Source organism: Solanum pennellii, chromosome 3 (genome assembly GCF_001406875.1).
Source record: "Solanum pennellii chromosome 3, SPENNV200".
Lineage (NCBI taxonomy): Eukaryota > Viridiplantae > Streptophyta > Magnoliopsida > Solanales > Solanaceae > Solanum > Solanum pennellii.
In genome coordinates, this window is record NC_028639.1 from 3487812 (window position 1) to 3503481 (window position 15670).

Here is a 15670-nt window from a genome sequence, read left to right on the forward strand (position 1 = left end):
AAATGCCTGAAAATCAAGTCTTTAAAACGAGGAAAGGTTACTGCTAAAATAAAGGGAATTGCAAGAAAGTGACTTTTAAGTATTCATTCTATGAATTACTTAAAGCCTGAAAAACAAGTCTTCACCAAAAAGAAAAAGAGGGAAAAGGTTATCTATTCTCTTTTTTTGACTTTTTTTTTTTGTAAAAAAAGAGGCAGAGTACATTCAACATGCTAGTCCTCATTTGAAGGTAGCTGGCTACTATGCTAATCAAGAAAAAGACATTTAATCACAAGTTGACATCATACGAGCAATTGCCAGAGATGGGCAACTAATGATAAAACATATGTATTAATATATGTATACACTCTTGTTACACTGAAAAAACACTCAGCAAGTGTTCTTAATTCCTGCAATGAACATTCTCAGTTCTCTAGCTCTCCTTGTATGTTCAGGGGAGAACATATCATTGTCTGAATCACTAAGTTCAACCAAATCAATGCATTGAACGTTGCCCTCTAGGCGTTTGGAGGCATGCTGCAGCGGTGGAGGACTTGTGAGATCAATTACTTCATCTTCGGATGAAACTTGTGAAATGTTGCTCTCTTGGAAACTGGTGATCCCATAAGTAAAATCATCACCCTTCTTCACATAGTTGCTGTTCCATGTATACTGGGATTGTTTACCTGGATCTACCACCTGAATTTGAGCAATGTCGTCATCATCCTCTGGTACTGATCTACATAAAGAAGTGGCATCATTGGTAGTAGAGGTTTCTCTATCAATCTCAAGCAAGAGGTCTTGGAGTTTTTGGTCAATTTGACCCAAAAGCTGTGTTTTTTCTAGTTTCCTTGGTCTTGATCTAGCATTGTTTCGTTTCTTTCCTTGAGCTCGTCTTTCTTGGAACTCCAAAATCCTCTCCGGACAAGCCCTGTTGGAAAGAAGAGATGAATGATTCAATAACATGGATCAAACAGTGTAATTTGTGAACAAATTAGGAGGCTTGTATTTTATTTTAATGGATCTCCAATCAGAGTGCATAATCTCTAAGCAATTGCTATATCACTGAATTCATGTATTTTATGTCAACATCACCCAAAAAACCTGAGGGTGGCTGGCAAATCATACATATTCTTGTCAGCTTGTATACTGAGTAATCCATCCTCATTGAATTTAATATGTTTCAGTGCTGCGTGACCTTAGCAAGTCCAACTAAATATGTTGTGGATAAGTAACTTGATAGCATAAATATCTTTTATGCCGACAGTGTAAAGAACTTAAACTCCAAGAAAGTTTCTTCAGTTGCTACTTCCCAGTTTTTGCTTGCATGGGGTACATGATGTGAATCTATGATAATGTAATCATGAAACATTTTGATATTCAAACATAAAATATTTAGGTCTGCATAGAAAATACCCAAGCAAGATGTAGTTTGTTACAGATACTATTCACCTTTTAATATGTTGTGTTTGATAGCATAAAGTTGCATTAGGTCAACACCATCACCAACCCTCGAGATATATAAATGACTTTTACGTGAACCATTGAATCAAAAATGTCCTCCTCTCATCTTTTCAGGAGATTGAAAACAGAATGAGACTTCTTAACTCCAAAAATATCAATTCTGTTATAAACATATTTGTATTCTAGTGAATCTCTTGGGAACTGAGTCAATTTTCCCAATAAATAAAGGTTCCTTCATTGTAAATACATCCCTTCAAAGAAATAATAAGTCTTCTCTCTTCTCACTACTACTTTCTCCTTCTTACTTTGTAGTTTCATAAACAAATTCCGTTATCTTCACAACAATGTAATTGGACTTCCTAACCATCTGAAAACCAGTATCAAAATGGTTAAAGCAATAGTTTTTTCCTATTGCTTTGATGTATAAAACCTGACTCTACTGATCATTGTGTACCTTAGTAGCCCCTTAATTCATTAGAACAAATCAATTTATAGTTGACATACCTCTCAACAAGATCAGCTGGTACTATGGAGGTTTCAAGCCCATCCATTTCTTCCCAAGACACCTCAAAGCAATCGACTCCTTGAACTTTTCTTGGCTTGACAATTTGAGATAATGGACACTTTATTGGCATCTGTTCATGTTCAGAACTTAGAGATCATTTCCAGAAACACACTTGATAAATTGAAATATAGTGGTAGAATTTTTTATGGACGAATAATCACAAAGATATTGAGAAAGCAATAACTCTAATAGAAAAGTTTCAGATGAAATGCATCATTGCACGTGCAACCCTGCAGCACACTGAACTTCCTTTTCATGGAAAAAGCAGGCATTACGAGATGTTCACACATTTAAGACATGTAATTTTCTATGACACGATTGTCAGGCCTCTAAACTTATAAGACCATTAAATAGTTAACATCTTTTTCAAGTCTTTGTTTATGCAATTTATTCTTTTAACTAAGATGGTGAAGGATCTTCTGGAATCACATCACTTCCATTTCTTCATTTTAGTAATATTGCATTACATTCCACTCCGTTCAACGTGCGACCCTAACCCTTGAAATGGATGAAAGCATATCTTCCAAAATCATGTGTTTTTATCACATCTTCTCCATTTTAGTCTTCATTTAATGAAGTAGCAAACATATCCAGAATGCTAGAGCAAGAAAAAGTCAGTAACAGGTTACCTGAGTAGCTATTTTTTTTTTGAAAGGCAGTTCCCTGAGTAGCTATTCTGATCAAACATACAAAATTTCACAACCATATCTCATCTAGTAACCAGAACAGCAACTATTTTGGGTTAGTTAACTGGGACAGGCAACAATTCGGAGAAGCAATAAAGAGGTGGCATTATCATCTCTAAATGCAAAAGTCAGTTGAAGTTCTGCAGATGCTTCTATCATCACAAAAGGAACATTCTCAGGTAGACATAAGGGTGTAACTGCAAAAATGGTCTTGATAATAAACTACTGTACAGAAGCAAAGTTGGTTTGAGAGTCCATTGAGGTTGAAGCACAAAAAGTTATTTCTAATAACACTGAGCAGTCATTGCAGTATAATGAGCTACCTCATTTAGTGGAAGCTGGACTCCCAGTTGTGATGCAGTGGACCGCAAGTTGGCAAATCTCCGCAATTCTCTTTCAGCAATCTTAGGAAGGATATACTCATCTGAGCCACAAAGAACAGAAGATTTTCAGAGAAAAGCTTCTCATTGATTGTGCCAACATAATAGCGTACATAATTTTTCTAACTAGTAGGAAAAATGGAACTATAGATTATCAAAAAACAGACAGCTGAGTAATTGTAATTAAAATTATCCATGATAGATGTTGAACCAAAAGAAACAGGTCTGATAAATCTGTGTATTTGGTTCAGCAAAAACACCTGTTTTCTCAGGAGGCCAACCAAAAGTTTCAGAGCATATGTGCTGAAGCTGGCTGCGGCTATATGGATACAATGCAAGAATCCTGCAACAAATATCCTTCTTTTCAGACTTCTTGGTTCTTAACTAACATGTCATACTTATAATCAGCACAGTGTAATGAGGTAAAACTTAAACCAAAAAGGCAAAAGGGGAAGGAAAAAGAAAGAAGAAGAAGTATTGCTTTGAATAAATGTAATATCGAATAAGAATCTACCTTTGAACAGAGTTAGAGTCCGCTGAATGGCATTTTGGTCTCAGATATGCATCTAATACTTGCAACACCTGACTTTTCATTTGTGCAGGGCACTTGCTTCCTAATAATGCAAAAAGGAAAAATAGCACTCGTTAAACATAAATATGATTACTAAATACTAGTCAACATCCAGAAACTTTTTCCTTCTCTTTATTCTCTCCCCCCTCCCTAGTCCCTGGGACTCACCATCAGGATTTTTATGCTCTGCAGCATTTTCTTTACCATTGCATTTGTCATCTTCAGTCTGTTTCTTAGAACCTTTTTTCTTTTTTACCAAGGAAAATCCTTCTGATGCAATCCATTGAAGAACAGCTTTATCACCAATTGATTTAACAATCTGACAAGCTGACTCCTAAGAACGCAGAAGCATGTCATACGATAAGCATCAAGTTTAATCCGTTTCAGATCATATACATGTTAAATTGAGAGGAAAAAGAATGCCTTCCAAATACAAGAATCAGAATTTCCAAGACTTACCCGACCAATCCCATAAACTCCTTCAGAGTAATCACCACCAAGAATAACAGCCAGTGCTATCTGGACACAACAATTTCCAAAAAACAAACCCCCACGAATACATCAGAAATTTAAACAATGAGTTGCAATGGCTGGGCTGTTCCAGACAAAGCAAGGTCTATGAAATTCTGAGACCATCAGATTTCATGGTAAAAATCAGAAAGATTCATAGTTTCTCCAGCAACATCATTTATCAGGACATAATAGTTGCCAGTTGATCATATCATTGTATTCTGAAGTGAGCTGAATAAAACCAAGAAACAGAAAACTCCCCTCAAGATAGATTGGAAGTGTTTTCCCTTAGACCGATATGGTTCCACAATATCCTCCCCATTGTAATCAATAGTGATAGAAGCCAAAAAGGCAAAAGAATTACCAAGGAGTTCCTTCCAAGTCCGAGCTTTCTCTCGATATCATCCATTTCATAGCAAACTAGATACCCGCCATCCCCTAAATCTCACAAACTAAAAGTATAAGTACATCAAAATCAATTAAAATCCACTACTAATAGTCAAAAGGAAAGAACAGAGAAATATTGATCAATTCTCACCAAGGCACATATCTCTATACACCGTTCTTGCTCCAAAGAGGAAGGCATCAGAATCTGAAGTGAAACATCCATCCTGATAATGATATTATTAATGTGTGGTACATTATGATGTAGCTCCAGTGAAAATTAACAATGATTCTTAAGGTAATAAGTTCTTAAGAACAGAGTCTTGGGGTGTGTTCGGTCCGGAGGAAAACATTTTCTGGAAAATGTTTGGGTCGTGTTGTAAGTTCCCTGCCTAAAACCTATGGATGGTGGAGGTGAAATTTCAGCTTCTGAATTTTGATTGATTGAATCTGGCCGGCCCGGGTATTACTGTTCCGTATATGAGCCACTTCAAACCGGGCTTATTGCTATTGATTCGATGATCCCTATAGGATGTGGTCAGCGAGAATGCCGGTTTTCCCATGTTCATTTGGTAAAAAGAATTGGAAAATATTTTCTCTAGGAAAACAAGTTCCTTAAAAATGAGGAAATGACTTTCATAATGGAAGTACGGATAACAAGTTCTACAAGTGGCATTCCACATTGACTGTGTCCTCCCCAATCTCTGACACACCTCATCTTCACCCCCACCCCGTAAATCCCATCACCTCCCATATTGTTTGTCTATATTATATACAAATGTTTTTAGGATAATACTTTTTGCTTACAAACTGAACACCAGAAAATGAGTAAAAAGATCCAGTTTCCAAGAAAACATGTTTCATGAAAAGAACACTTCCCCTTCATCAAACACACCTTAGACTTTTAGAACGACAATCATGAAAAATCTAACTAGCATAATGAATCAGGACTTCTACTCACACAGAATGATTCTGAGTTTAATAATGCGCATTGAGCTTCACCCTCCTCAATCCTGAAAATTTTTTCCAGCAGTCAATAGTAATTTTCTACACCTCAATAGTTATAAGCATTATATCACATTACTCATTAAATTACGGTCAATTCACAATTCATTGCACGGTAATCAGATGGAATGACCTGGTTTTTGAAAACATTTTACTCTTCCACGTAAAGATACCTGAGCAAGTTAAGATGGAAAACTAACAAATGATAATATCACATCGAACACTTGGAGAAGAATGAAAGTTTCTCAGAAGGTAGCTGAGTTCCTTTTATGAATTACGTGAATATTTGCATTCTGACAGATCAATAGCATACGGAATACAAATGCATAGGTAAAGAGTTACCCATCTAAGCACGGAATTCCAAGTGCATTTCCAAGGACTTTAGCCTCTTTTATCATGCGTGAAAAGTCTGATCCTGTGTTTCTTCGTATTGATGAAGGTTTAATCACCGCCTCATCTTGAGTGAGCTACATCATAAAAAAACTAGTGTGTAATGAGCAGCTTAAACTAGAATGCTTACCAATTGAAAAAGAGGCATGTTAAGACTCAGACTCAAGAGGTTTTGGACAAGGAGATAAGGAAAAATAGGAAGTAAATAAGTAATCCTACCACATTTCCAAGATTTAATCGCCTTCTATAGGTAGATGATTTGATGGCAGGAATGGCTCCATCTGGAAAAGGAAAAAAAGGAAGCCACTGAAATGTGTATCAACTATCATGTATTAACTACAGCATTTCCCAATATGCATATTCCAGACGTATTTAGATATGTAAAGAATCTAAATTTCTTTTGTCATAGGTTACTAAACTGTGTGAAGCAACAATACTAATCTGGAACCAAAACTCAAAATCTTAAAATTATCTTGAGTACCACAATTAAGAATCTTCAAGTAAAACACCCTCAAACTAATTATGAACACAACAAGAAAAAGAGTAAAGTAAACATTTTTAATTTTTTTTTTTGTAAAACCCCATTATAAATCTTCTCAAAGACAGAAATAAAATTACCAGTAACAAAGATAACGCTACAATTCAAAGCAATAAGAGCTCTAACGCGGTGAAATAGGCCCCTGAGATAAAGCTTCTCCTTCATCGCACAATGGGATTTGTTGACATTCTGAAGTTGAACAATCCAGCAAGATAGATCTATACATACCCTCTTGTTCCTATTTTCACACGAAATTAAGTAGAAGAAATGTAAATCCCAATTCCAAACAAGAGAAAAAGATGTAAAAGCCAAGTGGGAAGAGTCTTAACTGGAGATGATGAAGAGGAAGAGTTTTCTTGCAAGATTCCAAGATATCCCAAAGATTCTTTACACCCATTCCAGTACTGTTCTTGGCATCTGGGTTTCAGCAATTTCTAAGGAAAACGAACATGGTAAAAGATTTATCGAAGGAGATGGCCGTTGTTTTTGAATTTTGATTTGTACTATTTCGACGACTACTACAATTTAGAGGGGTTGATTTTAACAGCTATTACTACTATGAGGGTATGAGCAACAACTGAGATAATTACAGAGATAAGTGTCAAAAACACATCTAAATTATTTATTTGTATGAGTTTTATATTTAAACTATCACTTTTTAGTTTGAGAAACACACGATTGTGCAGTGCGCTATCTCTTTTATATGAAAAAGCTCTGACACATCACATTCCATGTAGAAAATATTTTATCTAGATAAAAATTAAATAATAAAAAATTAATACTAATTAAAAATTATAGATTACTATCCATATAAAAAATTAAATTATTTTTCTTATCTCACTCTACCACCTCCTCCACGTATCCCTCTCCCGCGACCATCCCATCCTTTTTTTTTTTTTAAAGAATCATTTCTATAAAAAAAAAAATTCATATTTCATCCTTTCCCCTCCCCCTTCCCCGATAGAAATTGATACTTTCAGCGTTTGATTCTCAAATAAGCTTGAGCTAGGGAGGCCCAGGGCTACCAAATATAGTGTAGTAGTATTCAGTATTCACACACAACAAGGATTTGCAACGAGCTGTTGCTGACCTTTCTTGGCTTCTGGAATAACCTTTGTTCTTAGCAGTGTTATGTTTTGGAGGTGGATGGCAAGGTCTAAGTGGCTTATATCAATTTGAGATTTTTTGGTACTCCTCTAGGTTATACGATTAGCTATGTCTCTAACCTTACTTAACCTTGGAGTCATGTTTAAGTAAGAGTTACAAACATTATGTATATCAAAGTTTAATCTCACTCTGCATTTGTAAACATCTTCTATAGGAACAACTTTTTTTAACCTAAAAAAACATTATCATTCGGTTGATAATTTATTTTTCTGGATCATTGAGGAGTATCAGTGATCAAAGTTGTGTGGACTCTTCACTTTCACTGCCGCACCTATATCGGATTCTCCAAAAATATTCTACTTTTGGAGAATTTAATACGCATTATTAACATTTTTAAAGAGTTCAAGCAACATAGTCACTAATATCTTGATCTCAATTTGACTTGTCAATTAACAATAACTTTAGTCATTGATGGACATGCACAATCGGGTGTGTTACAATAAGGTATGAGAGAGAAGTTTTAGATAAAAGCAAAAGTTATTTTTCGGAAACTGAAAAAATATAATTTTTTTTATTAAAAATATTATTTCGAAAAGTACATTTGAGAAAAAAAATACACTTCAAATTACTTTTAAAAAGTTTGGACAAACATTTGTTGCTTAAAAGTATTTTTGAAATTTATTGACTGAACACATTATTTCTTAGTGAAATTACTTTTTTTGAGAGTATAGTGAAGTGTCCCTTTTTTATTTTAGTTGAAAATGTATCTCTTTTTATCCTTTTACTTGTCAATATTCACAATCAAAACTTACAAATAGTCTGCCACCAAAATAGTTCTCACATTATCGATGTCACCAATACCCCTTATTTTGATGATTTAAAGAATTTTACTCAACTAGGTTTACAAAAAATCGTACATTCATTGATCTACTTGAGGATGAGTTGTGTTGTAGATAACATTATGCTTACTTAGACTTGCTCTTTGCATTTGAGCTCAACTAGTCGAGCTAATAAGAAGAGAGATTATGACTGTAAAATCTCTCATCAATACCTGCATTATACACACCAAATGTAAGGCAAATATAAGAATTCACTTATTTAGCTTCTTCTGGATCTACTTAGATAGAAAGCACGGTGGTACATGGTGGATGAGCAAGACGAACAATACTTCAAAGACGACCATCATGAAAGTTTGTTGACAGGCTTTAATCAGTTGTAAAAAGAGCACGCGGTATCATGTTTATTCAATGGAACATTGTCATTATATGTCACGCTATTTCAAATAAAAAGTAACCATGAAATGCAGTTCAGAATCCAAATACAGAAGGCAAGGTGATCGATCATCTTCCCCACAGCAAGCTACTATCGTTGCTTCACTAACAAAACTAGTAGTCTTTTGTTCCAAAGTTCTTGCACCATAGCTGAGAAGGAATGGGGCGGACTGGAAGATGTGGCCTTTGCTGCAAAATTGAAAAACTTGTTATTGCAATTTGCATGAATATCAAATATCCCCCAACAGAAAAACCGAGTAAACTTCCATACATCGCTGAGTCGGTGGAAAACAAGAAATGCAAGTAAAACAAGAGAGCAGGCTGTTAATAAAAGATAAAAAGGCAGATACTAAACAGTATTCTAGAAAGGCAAAACACAAAGAAAGACGCTAAAAGTTGTCACCAACTGCTAATTAGACACTTCAGACTTCTTGCAACAAGTTAGACTCCTCAATGGCGTAAGTGTGTCTTTTGGATGCCGGTTCTAAACATGTGTGCAATCGTTGCTGACATGTCAAATGAACCAATAAAATAACATGTTATTTTTTTAAAAAAAATTGTCATTTATAATTTTTTGAGATGCAATAATTTTTTTTTAAAAAAAAACACCACACCACCACCTGCTCAATTAGCTTCCCTAAAAAAGTGAATGCAACCTTCCCGTAACCTCCAAGGCAGAAAAAATGGGATCTTCAATGACAAAATCTAAAGGACAGACAGCTCTCGCACAACCCCAAACACTTGCAGATCCTCCTCAAAGTTTCATCCCAAAATTCCATTCACACATTTCCTCTCCCCATAAATATATTTCCACCATTAGTCATATGACCTGACACCGCAGAGACAAACTGAGTCAGAGACCATAACACTTTGGTTTAGAAACTGGCATTTCAAGCACCATGAGCTTGGGTCCGACGAATTTCCTGTTGAGTTCATTCAAGTTCTTCCCCACTTATGCTGGAAATAATTTTTTTGGCAAGTTTCTACTAACTCAAGGCAACATCAGCCACCATATTTTTACCAGTGTAACTCCTCCATTTTTTTAAAATGGTAACAAAGCTACTTCGCCTTTTTCTTAATACTCCTCCACCTTTTAACCATAAACCACCACAACTGACAACACTGTAGAAGAATTTCCACAAGCTCCATTTTGAAACCATCACCAAAACAACTCCCTCACTAAGAAATTTTTTGTGGCAAGACCACAAGGAAAGGGGAGGTTCTCATCTTGTCAAACAGAAAACAAGGAAGGGAAGCCTAGGTATACTGAACTTGAGGAAATAAAATCAAAGTCTTCTCATAAAATGGCTATGGAGATGTCCTATAAAGATCACTTCCTGTGGAAGAAAGTAATGAAAAGGTCAACATAGAGAGGAGTGCTTCTGGAAAACAAAGGAGGTAACCACTGCTTATAGTGTTCGGGGTCATACGGTTATTGGTTGGAGCTATGCATGGGTTAGTTATTTATGTATTACTAATCCATGTATTAGTTATTCCATCTTCTACTCCACATAAAACAATACATAAATTGATTCATTGACTTAAACATATCTTATTAATGTGAAATTGAAAAATGATAATTGATAACTGAACAGTATACATTGTTTGCTGAATTTTATACAAATCAATTAAAAGCTAACAAACATGATATTAGCTATGCTAGTTTTAATACATGAATAACTCTCTTCCTAACTAGCAACCAAACAACCCTTTAGTGTTTGGAAGCCTATCAACGCTCTTTGGCAAATTTTTAGGATCAGCTACAGAATTGGAAATTGGCAAGACACGTCTATTTGGGAGGACAACTGGTTTGGCCTCTCAGGCTACTATTCTTTGATATCTACACTCTAAACCAGCAACAGAAGCCCAGCACTAATGAATTATTGACTGCACAGGGGTGGCATCAGTTTTAACTTTTAAGAGACCAATGAATGATTGGGAGATTGCTACATTCACTGATTCTCAACACACTCAAGCAGTTCACAGTGGTGAACCGGAATCAAGATAAATTATGGTGGCTAGGGCATAACTCAGAAGCTTCTTCATAAAATCATCTGAACCATGCCAACGATCAAACTAATTGTGGCCTCGGAAGCACATATGGAAGGTTAAAATCCCAGACAATATGGCTTACTTTGGTTGGCTGGTATGGAGGAGCAAGTTTAACTTGCGCGAATCTTAAAAGGAGGGAAACAAAACTCTGTTCAATTTTCCATCTACGTGGGGAAAATGCATAAACAAATAGCTACATGTAAAGTGACTACACATTTATTGGGCCTCTTTCTGGTTATGACAGGTTTGAGTTGGAGAATGCCAGAGAAAACTCTGGCACTGCTGTCAAGCTGGCAAAGTGGAGGATCATTAAATCAGAAAAGAAGATGGAGCATATTTTCATCTTGCATATGGTGGGTCATATGTAGGGAGAGGATCTTAAGATGCTCCAAAAATAAGGGCAATTTAATTCAGAAAATAAATTGAATTGCATGATGTTGTTCCATTACTGGTGCAAACAGAATATGTGTGTGTGTGTGTGTGTGTGTGTGTGTGTGTGTATTATAGAAGCGAATGTTGAGGAGCTTCGGGTCAGCCGGTCAATTGACCGGTTTTCCCTTCTCCTCAACTTCTTCTATTTATATTTCGTATTCTATCTGTTCTAATATATATATATATAAGTACTAGAATCTTCGTAAGGAAGAACAGAGGTTTTTTTGGTTTGTTTCTATACCTCTTTTTTTACAACAAAACTCCACAATTTGAACAGTATTTCCTGCTATTACTATTATAAAAATAAAAATATTTGCCATATCAAATAAGGGTTTCCAATTTGGGTAAACGAAAGGGTAAAAGGGGAAATTTAATTTCTTTTTAATAGCTGGAGATGGGTTCTAAATACACCCCCGCGCTGAAAAGTGAACACACCAATAGTGTATTGTCAGGTTAGATCAGGGTGTGCCCGGTCCATTATGCTAATGAGAATTGAGAAGTGTCCAACTAGTCACGAGGATAATAAACAACTGGAAGATGATGATAACTCTAAGTGTCTATCTATGTATTTGGCCTTCTAGAAAATATCCATTATTCTTTAGGATGGAAGAGCAACCATTTACATGACAAAACAGATTCAGTATCAGCGTTGAACAGAGGCTTCAAACTTGCAGACAACATAACATTGGTCAGGCAAAATCTTCTTTGCTTGCACCAATGTTCCAAATACTTCAGTTTGTCTTACTTTATATACTATTACTCTTTAAAAATGCTTAAGATGAACTTGTTTGACAGCAATAAGTACAGAATTTGTAGCATCTAACTAAGAGTATCAAATAAGCAGGCTGAACGTTTGATCAACAAACTAAGGACAAGACGATAACATTAGAAGGAAAACAAAAGGCAACACAGGTAGAACAGGAGGAAAGGAGGCATTCTAGTGAACACGCACCCCTTCCCTCACAATTTTGCCTAGCATAATCAATGATTCCCCATTTAAGATAACCAATCTGCAGAGTGGGAGGTTACAGTGCGAGCGACCATTTCTAAAATCTGTATGTTCAGAGAATCAATAGATTATCTTTGTTTCCTTTTTGTTAACTAAGAAAACACCAAGAACCATGACATATGGATCGAAACTCGGTGGATAATGGGCTTGTCCATTACACTTCTCTACTTAAATACCAAACTTTTGCCTGTGTCAGGACTCAAAGGAGCATTACAAGAGAATCCAAAATAATTTCTTTTACAAGTAATATTTTTTTACAGAAGTTATACATTTAATTAAACAGTAACATAGAAAAATCACTTTTTGAAAGTGATAGCTCCTTAGTAAGACGATAAAAATTATTTGAACACCCCGCAATCATTTACTAATTATTTTTGATGTAAGTTCCACATCAACAGAGTGGAAGAGCAGCAGCTTCTTATTGCCTCTATAGGAGACCAACTCTGAGCAGCTTCTCACAAATACCAAGGAGGCTTGAGCCGCATGCAGACCTAAATCCTCCTCATATGAGGTTTTCTCTGAAACAGAATGCTTTCTACACCAAAAGTTTGAGAGTGAGAATTCAGTAACCAGGATCCAATCTTGTTCTATTGAGTTCACGGACTACAAGTGTATCCACACTGAATTCTGCCTATGTCCTTATTGTCCAAAGCTTCAAGATATAGATAGACTAATTAGGTATTCTACGGAAGGATCACACGAGGGGGAATACTGAAAGAGTGTGACGGCACGAAGCTAACTTTTTTATCAACATTTCATCATGAGCATGTCAAAGCTTGCTTAATGTGGTTTCTTGTTCAGACCTTTATTTGTCCATTTTACAGAATAAAATTACTGAGCAATTCCAAATTTGAAGCAAAATCAGACCCTCAAACAAAAAATAGAAGTACAGTACTTATCTAATTATCTTAGCCTACATGAGATTTTCTATGAAGACCCAAAAGAGTAACTTGGATAGAATTGTTGGATGTAAACCCAGCAACATCAGTTTCTATTTTGATGCCAATTTTTGTAATTTCTTCTGCTTTGTGGGAAATTATAATCAGCATGGTCTGGAACCAAGTTTATTTGCTACATTTATCTTAATTACATATATAATCTGTGAAACCAGATACACCTACACACACTGTCTTTTCTTTCTTTTTTTGGGTAACAGTGGTGTCCGAGTTAGATTTGTGCACACCTCTCGGCTATTTCCACTGGCTATCTGCTACCTCCAGGTATTGGGTAACTCTGTTCATCAAGGTTTTTTGAGAATGGTCCCAATAATATAAATCAACACAAAACTCTCGGTTCATCAAGGCTCAGACAAATGGGAATAGATCACGGCTTAGACAGATGAGAATAAATCACCCAATATTTTCCATATTTACTGGGATTTGAGTCTCCAAAAAGTGCACACTTTTCACACTTCTCAGCGATTTCTAAAGGCATTTCTCTTTCTTTTGCAGATAAACCTAATGATAGGAGAAGGGGGTTTCAGAGTTGAAATAGGTACCCTATTTAGTCACTGGTATGGCACCAAATTATATAGAGCTGGTATTAGGATGACCAAAAAAAGGTAAAACAAAGGTGCTTCCCATCTGTAGTTTGATTGATCTGTCAGAAAACACTGAGTTAAATATATCCCTCAAAGGTTGAGCATTCAACCTGTGATGGTCTTGTCCATGCATTCATATTTCCTCACATCACCTGACCATCCAACACTGTTCCCTATAACGGTATTGCAAATCCTCCAATGAATCTTCATCATCCCACGTTTCCACATGACTATAAGAACTTCATTTTGGTTTATATACCGATTTCATCGAGCCAGTAGAGCAAAGCATAAAATATAGAACTTGATTTCTTCCCTAAAAAAACTAAAGCTAAAAGTTGAGATGAGATTGTGTTTTACCTCACGAGACCAAGCGAAATAGGTGATTCAATTACATCTAATAAAATTAATGAATTTTAACATAAATCAATACACACGGAAAGCTGAAGTCAACAAGATCAGATATTTTACCAAAATTACAGCAAACTATTCCATTTCCAACCACCTATCAATACATTTCAGATCAGATTGGAGAACAGGGAAGGATGGAGGTACTGACCTCGAGCTCGGCAGATTTCAAGGCGACAGGAATGCAAACGAGTACGATTCCGGCGAGGGCAATTGCGGTATTGCGTTTCCAATGTACGGGCCTACAGTACGGCCCACCACTCATACTCCAGACCTTAGTCCTGAAATCTCCACCATGAGAGTGGTCTCCTCCGCCGGCCATTTTTCCGTCTACCGTTGATGAGAAGCAAAAAGTTTTCAGATGTAACAGATGAAAAGATCAAAGATCAATTGGGCGTTCCACAACTCACTTCGAAGAATTCGTATTATCATATAGCCCTAAGACCCGTGCTCTTGTATTGAGCCGGAAAGAGGCGCTTCGGACCCGACCCGACTGTAATGGTTCTAGATTTTTCCGTTTTAACACTACGATTGTTAAGTATTATTTCATAATATATCGTATTGAATTATATTGTATCATCTTGTATTTAATGGATATAACTTTTGGATGGTTTGAATAATTTTACAAAATATCATACATCAGAAATTTGAGTGGAAGTCATAAAAAGAAAATTTTTCTCTTCGCACCTTCGATCAAGAGGAAGGGAAATTTGTGTGTTAAACTTACGAGAAAACTAGGGTATAAAATAGTGTTACTATGAAAAGGTAAGATAAAAGATAAAATAAGATTATTAAATAATAAATAAAGATAAAAAGAGAAAAAATAATAAGTTTACGACGCGATCATATCAAATTGATTTTCTATTTAATCATTACATGACAATATATTTAAATGATACATTACAACAGAATTTAAGTAATAATCAAAACAGACATTATATTCAAACTAACACCCTAGTTGGACGATTGTTACTTGTTGTCTTTAAACCATCATTAAATTGTATTATTAGTTTATATACAATTTTATTTTAATTGTTACTTAAATAATATTGTATCTTATCATTTAAATCCATCGTTAGATAACGAAGAAAAGATTCATTTTACGTAATAATCAAAATGGTGTAATTGCATTGTTACGTAGATATTTTCTTCTCATTTTTATATTTATTTATTGTTTAAAAAGTAATAAATACAAAAAGTGGAAATGTGTATAATTATACAAGAACTATCTCCATATATTTTTTTTTCAATTATCAAAAAGGGTAAAGTGACACAATTAATCACTTTATAACATATTTCACTATATAGATATTTTTTTAGAATCAATATTTTATCTTATATTTTAATTTTCGATATTAACATTTTATTTATAAAATTAATAG

General features: G+C 35.3%; 2 protein-coding genes across 2 annotated transcripts; both read right to left on the reverse strand.

The window, feature by feature from the left end:
* Positions 1–132: 132 nt before the first annotated feature.
* On the reverse strand, positions 133–7036 carry LOC107012523 (flap endonuclease GEN-like 2). The gene is made up of 14 exons (XM_015212388.2): positions 6802–7036; positions 6553–6710; positions 6154–6215; positions 5887–6011; positions 5501–5552; positions 4694–4766; positions 4520–4593; positions 4105–4164; positions 3814–3979; positions 3589–3688; positions 3335–3417; positions 3018–3118; positions 1948–2078; positions 133–910 (listed from the first exon to the last, which is right to left on the reverse strand). The coding sequence occupies exons 1-14, from the start codon at positions 6867–6869 to the stop codon at positions 370–372; spliced, it is 1794 nt and encodes a 597-aa protein (XP_015067874.1). The 5' UTR covers positions 6870–7036; the 3' UTR covers positions 133–369.
* Positions 7037–8668: 1632 nt separating this feature from the next.
* On the reverse strand, positions 8669–14740 carry LOC107012259. The gene is made up of 2 exons (XM_015212049.2): positions 14440–14740; positions 8669–9039 (listed from the first exon to the last, which is right to left on the reverse strand). Exons 1-2 carry the CDS (start codon positions 14608–14610, stop codon positions 8965–8967), a joined length of 246 nt encoding a protein of 81 aa, XP_015067535.1. The 5' UTR covers positions 14611–14740; the 3' UTR covers positions 8669–8964.
* Positions 14741–15670: the final 930 nt, after the last annotated feature.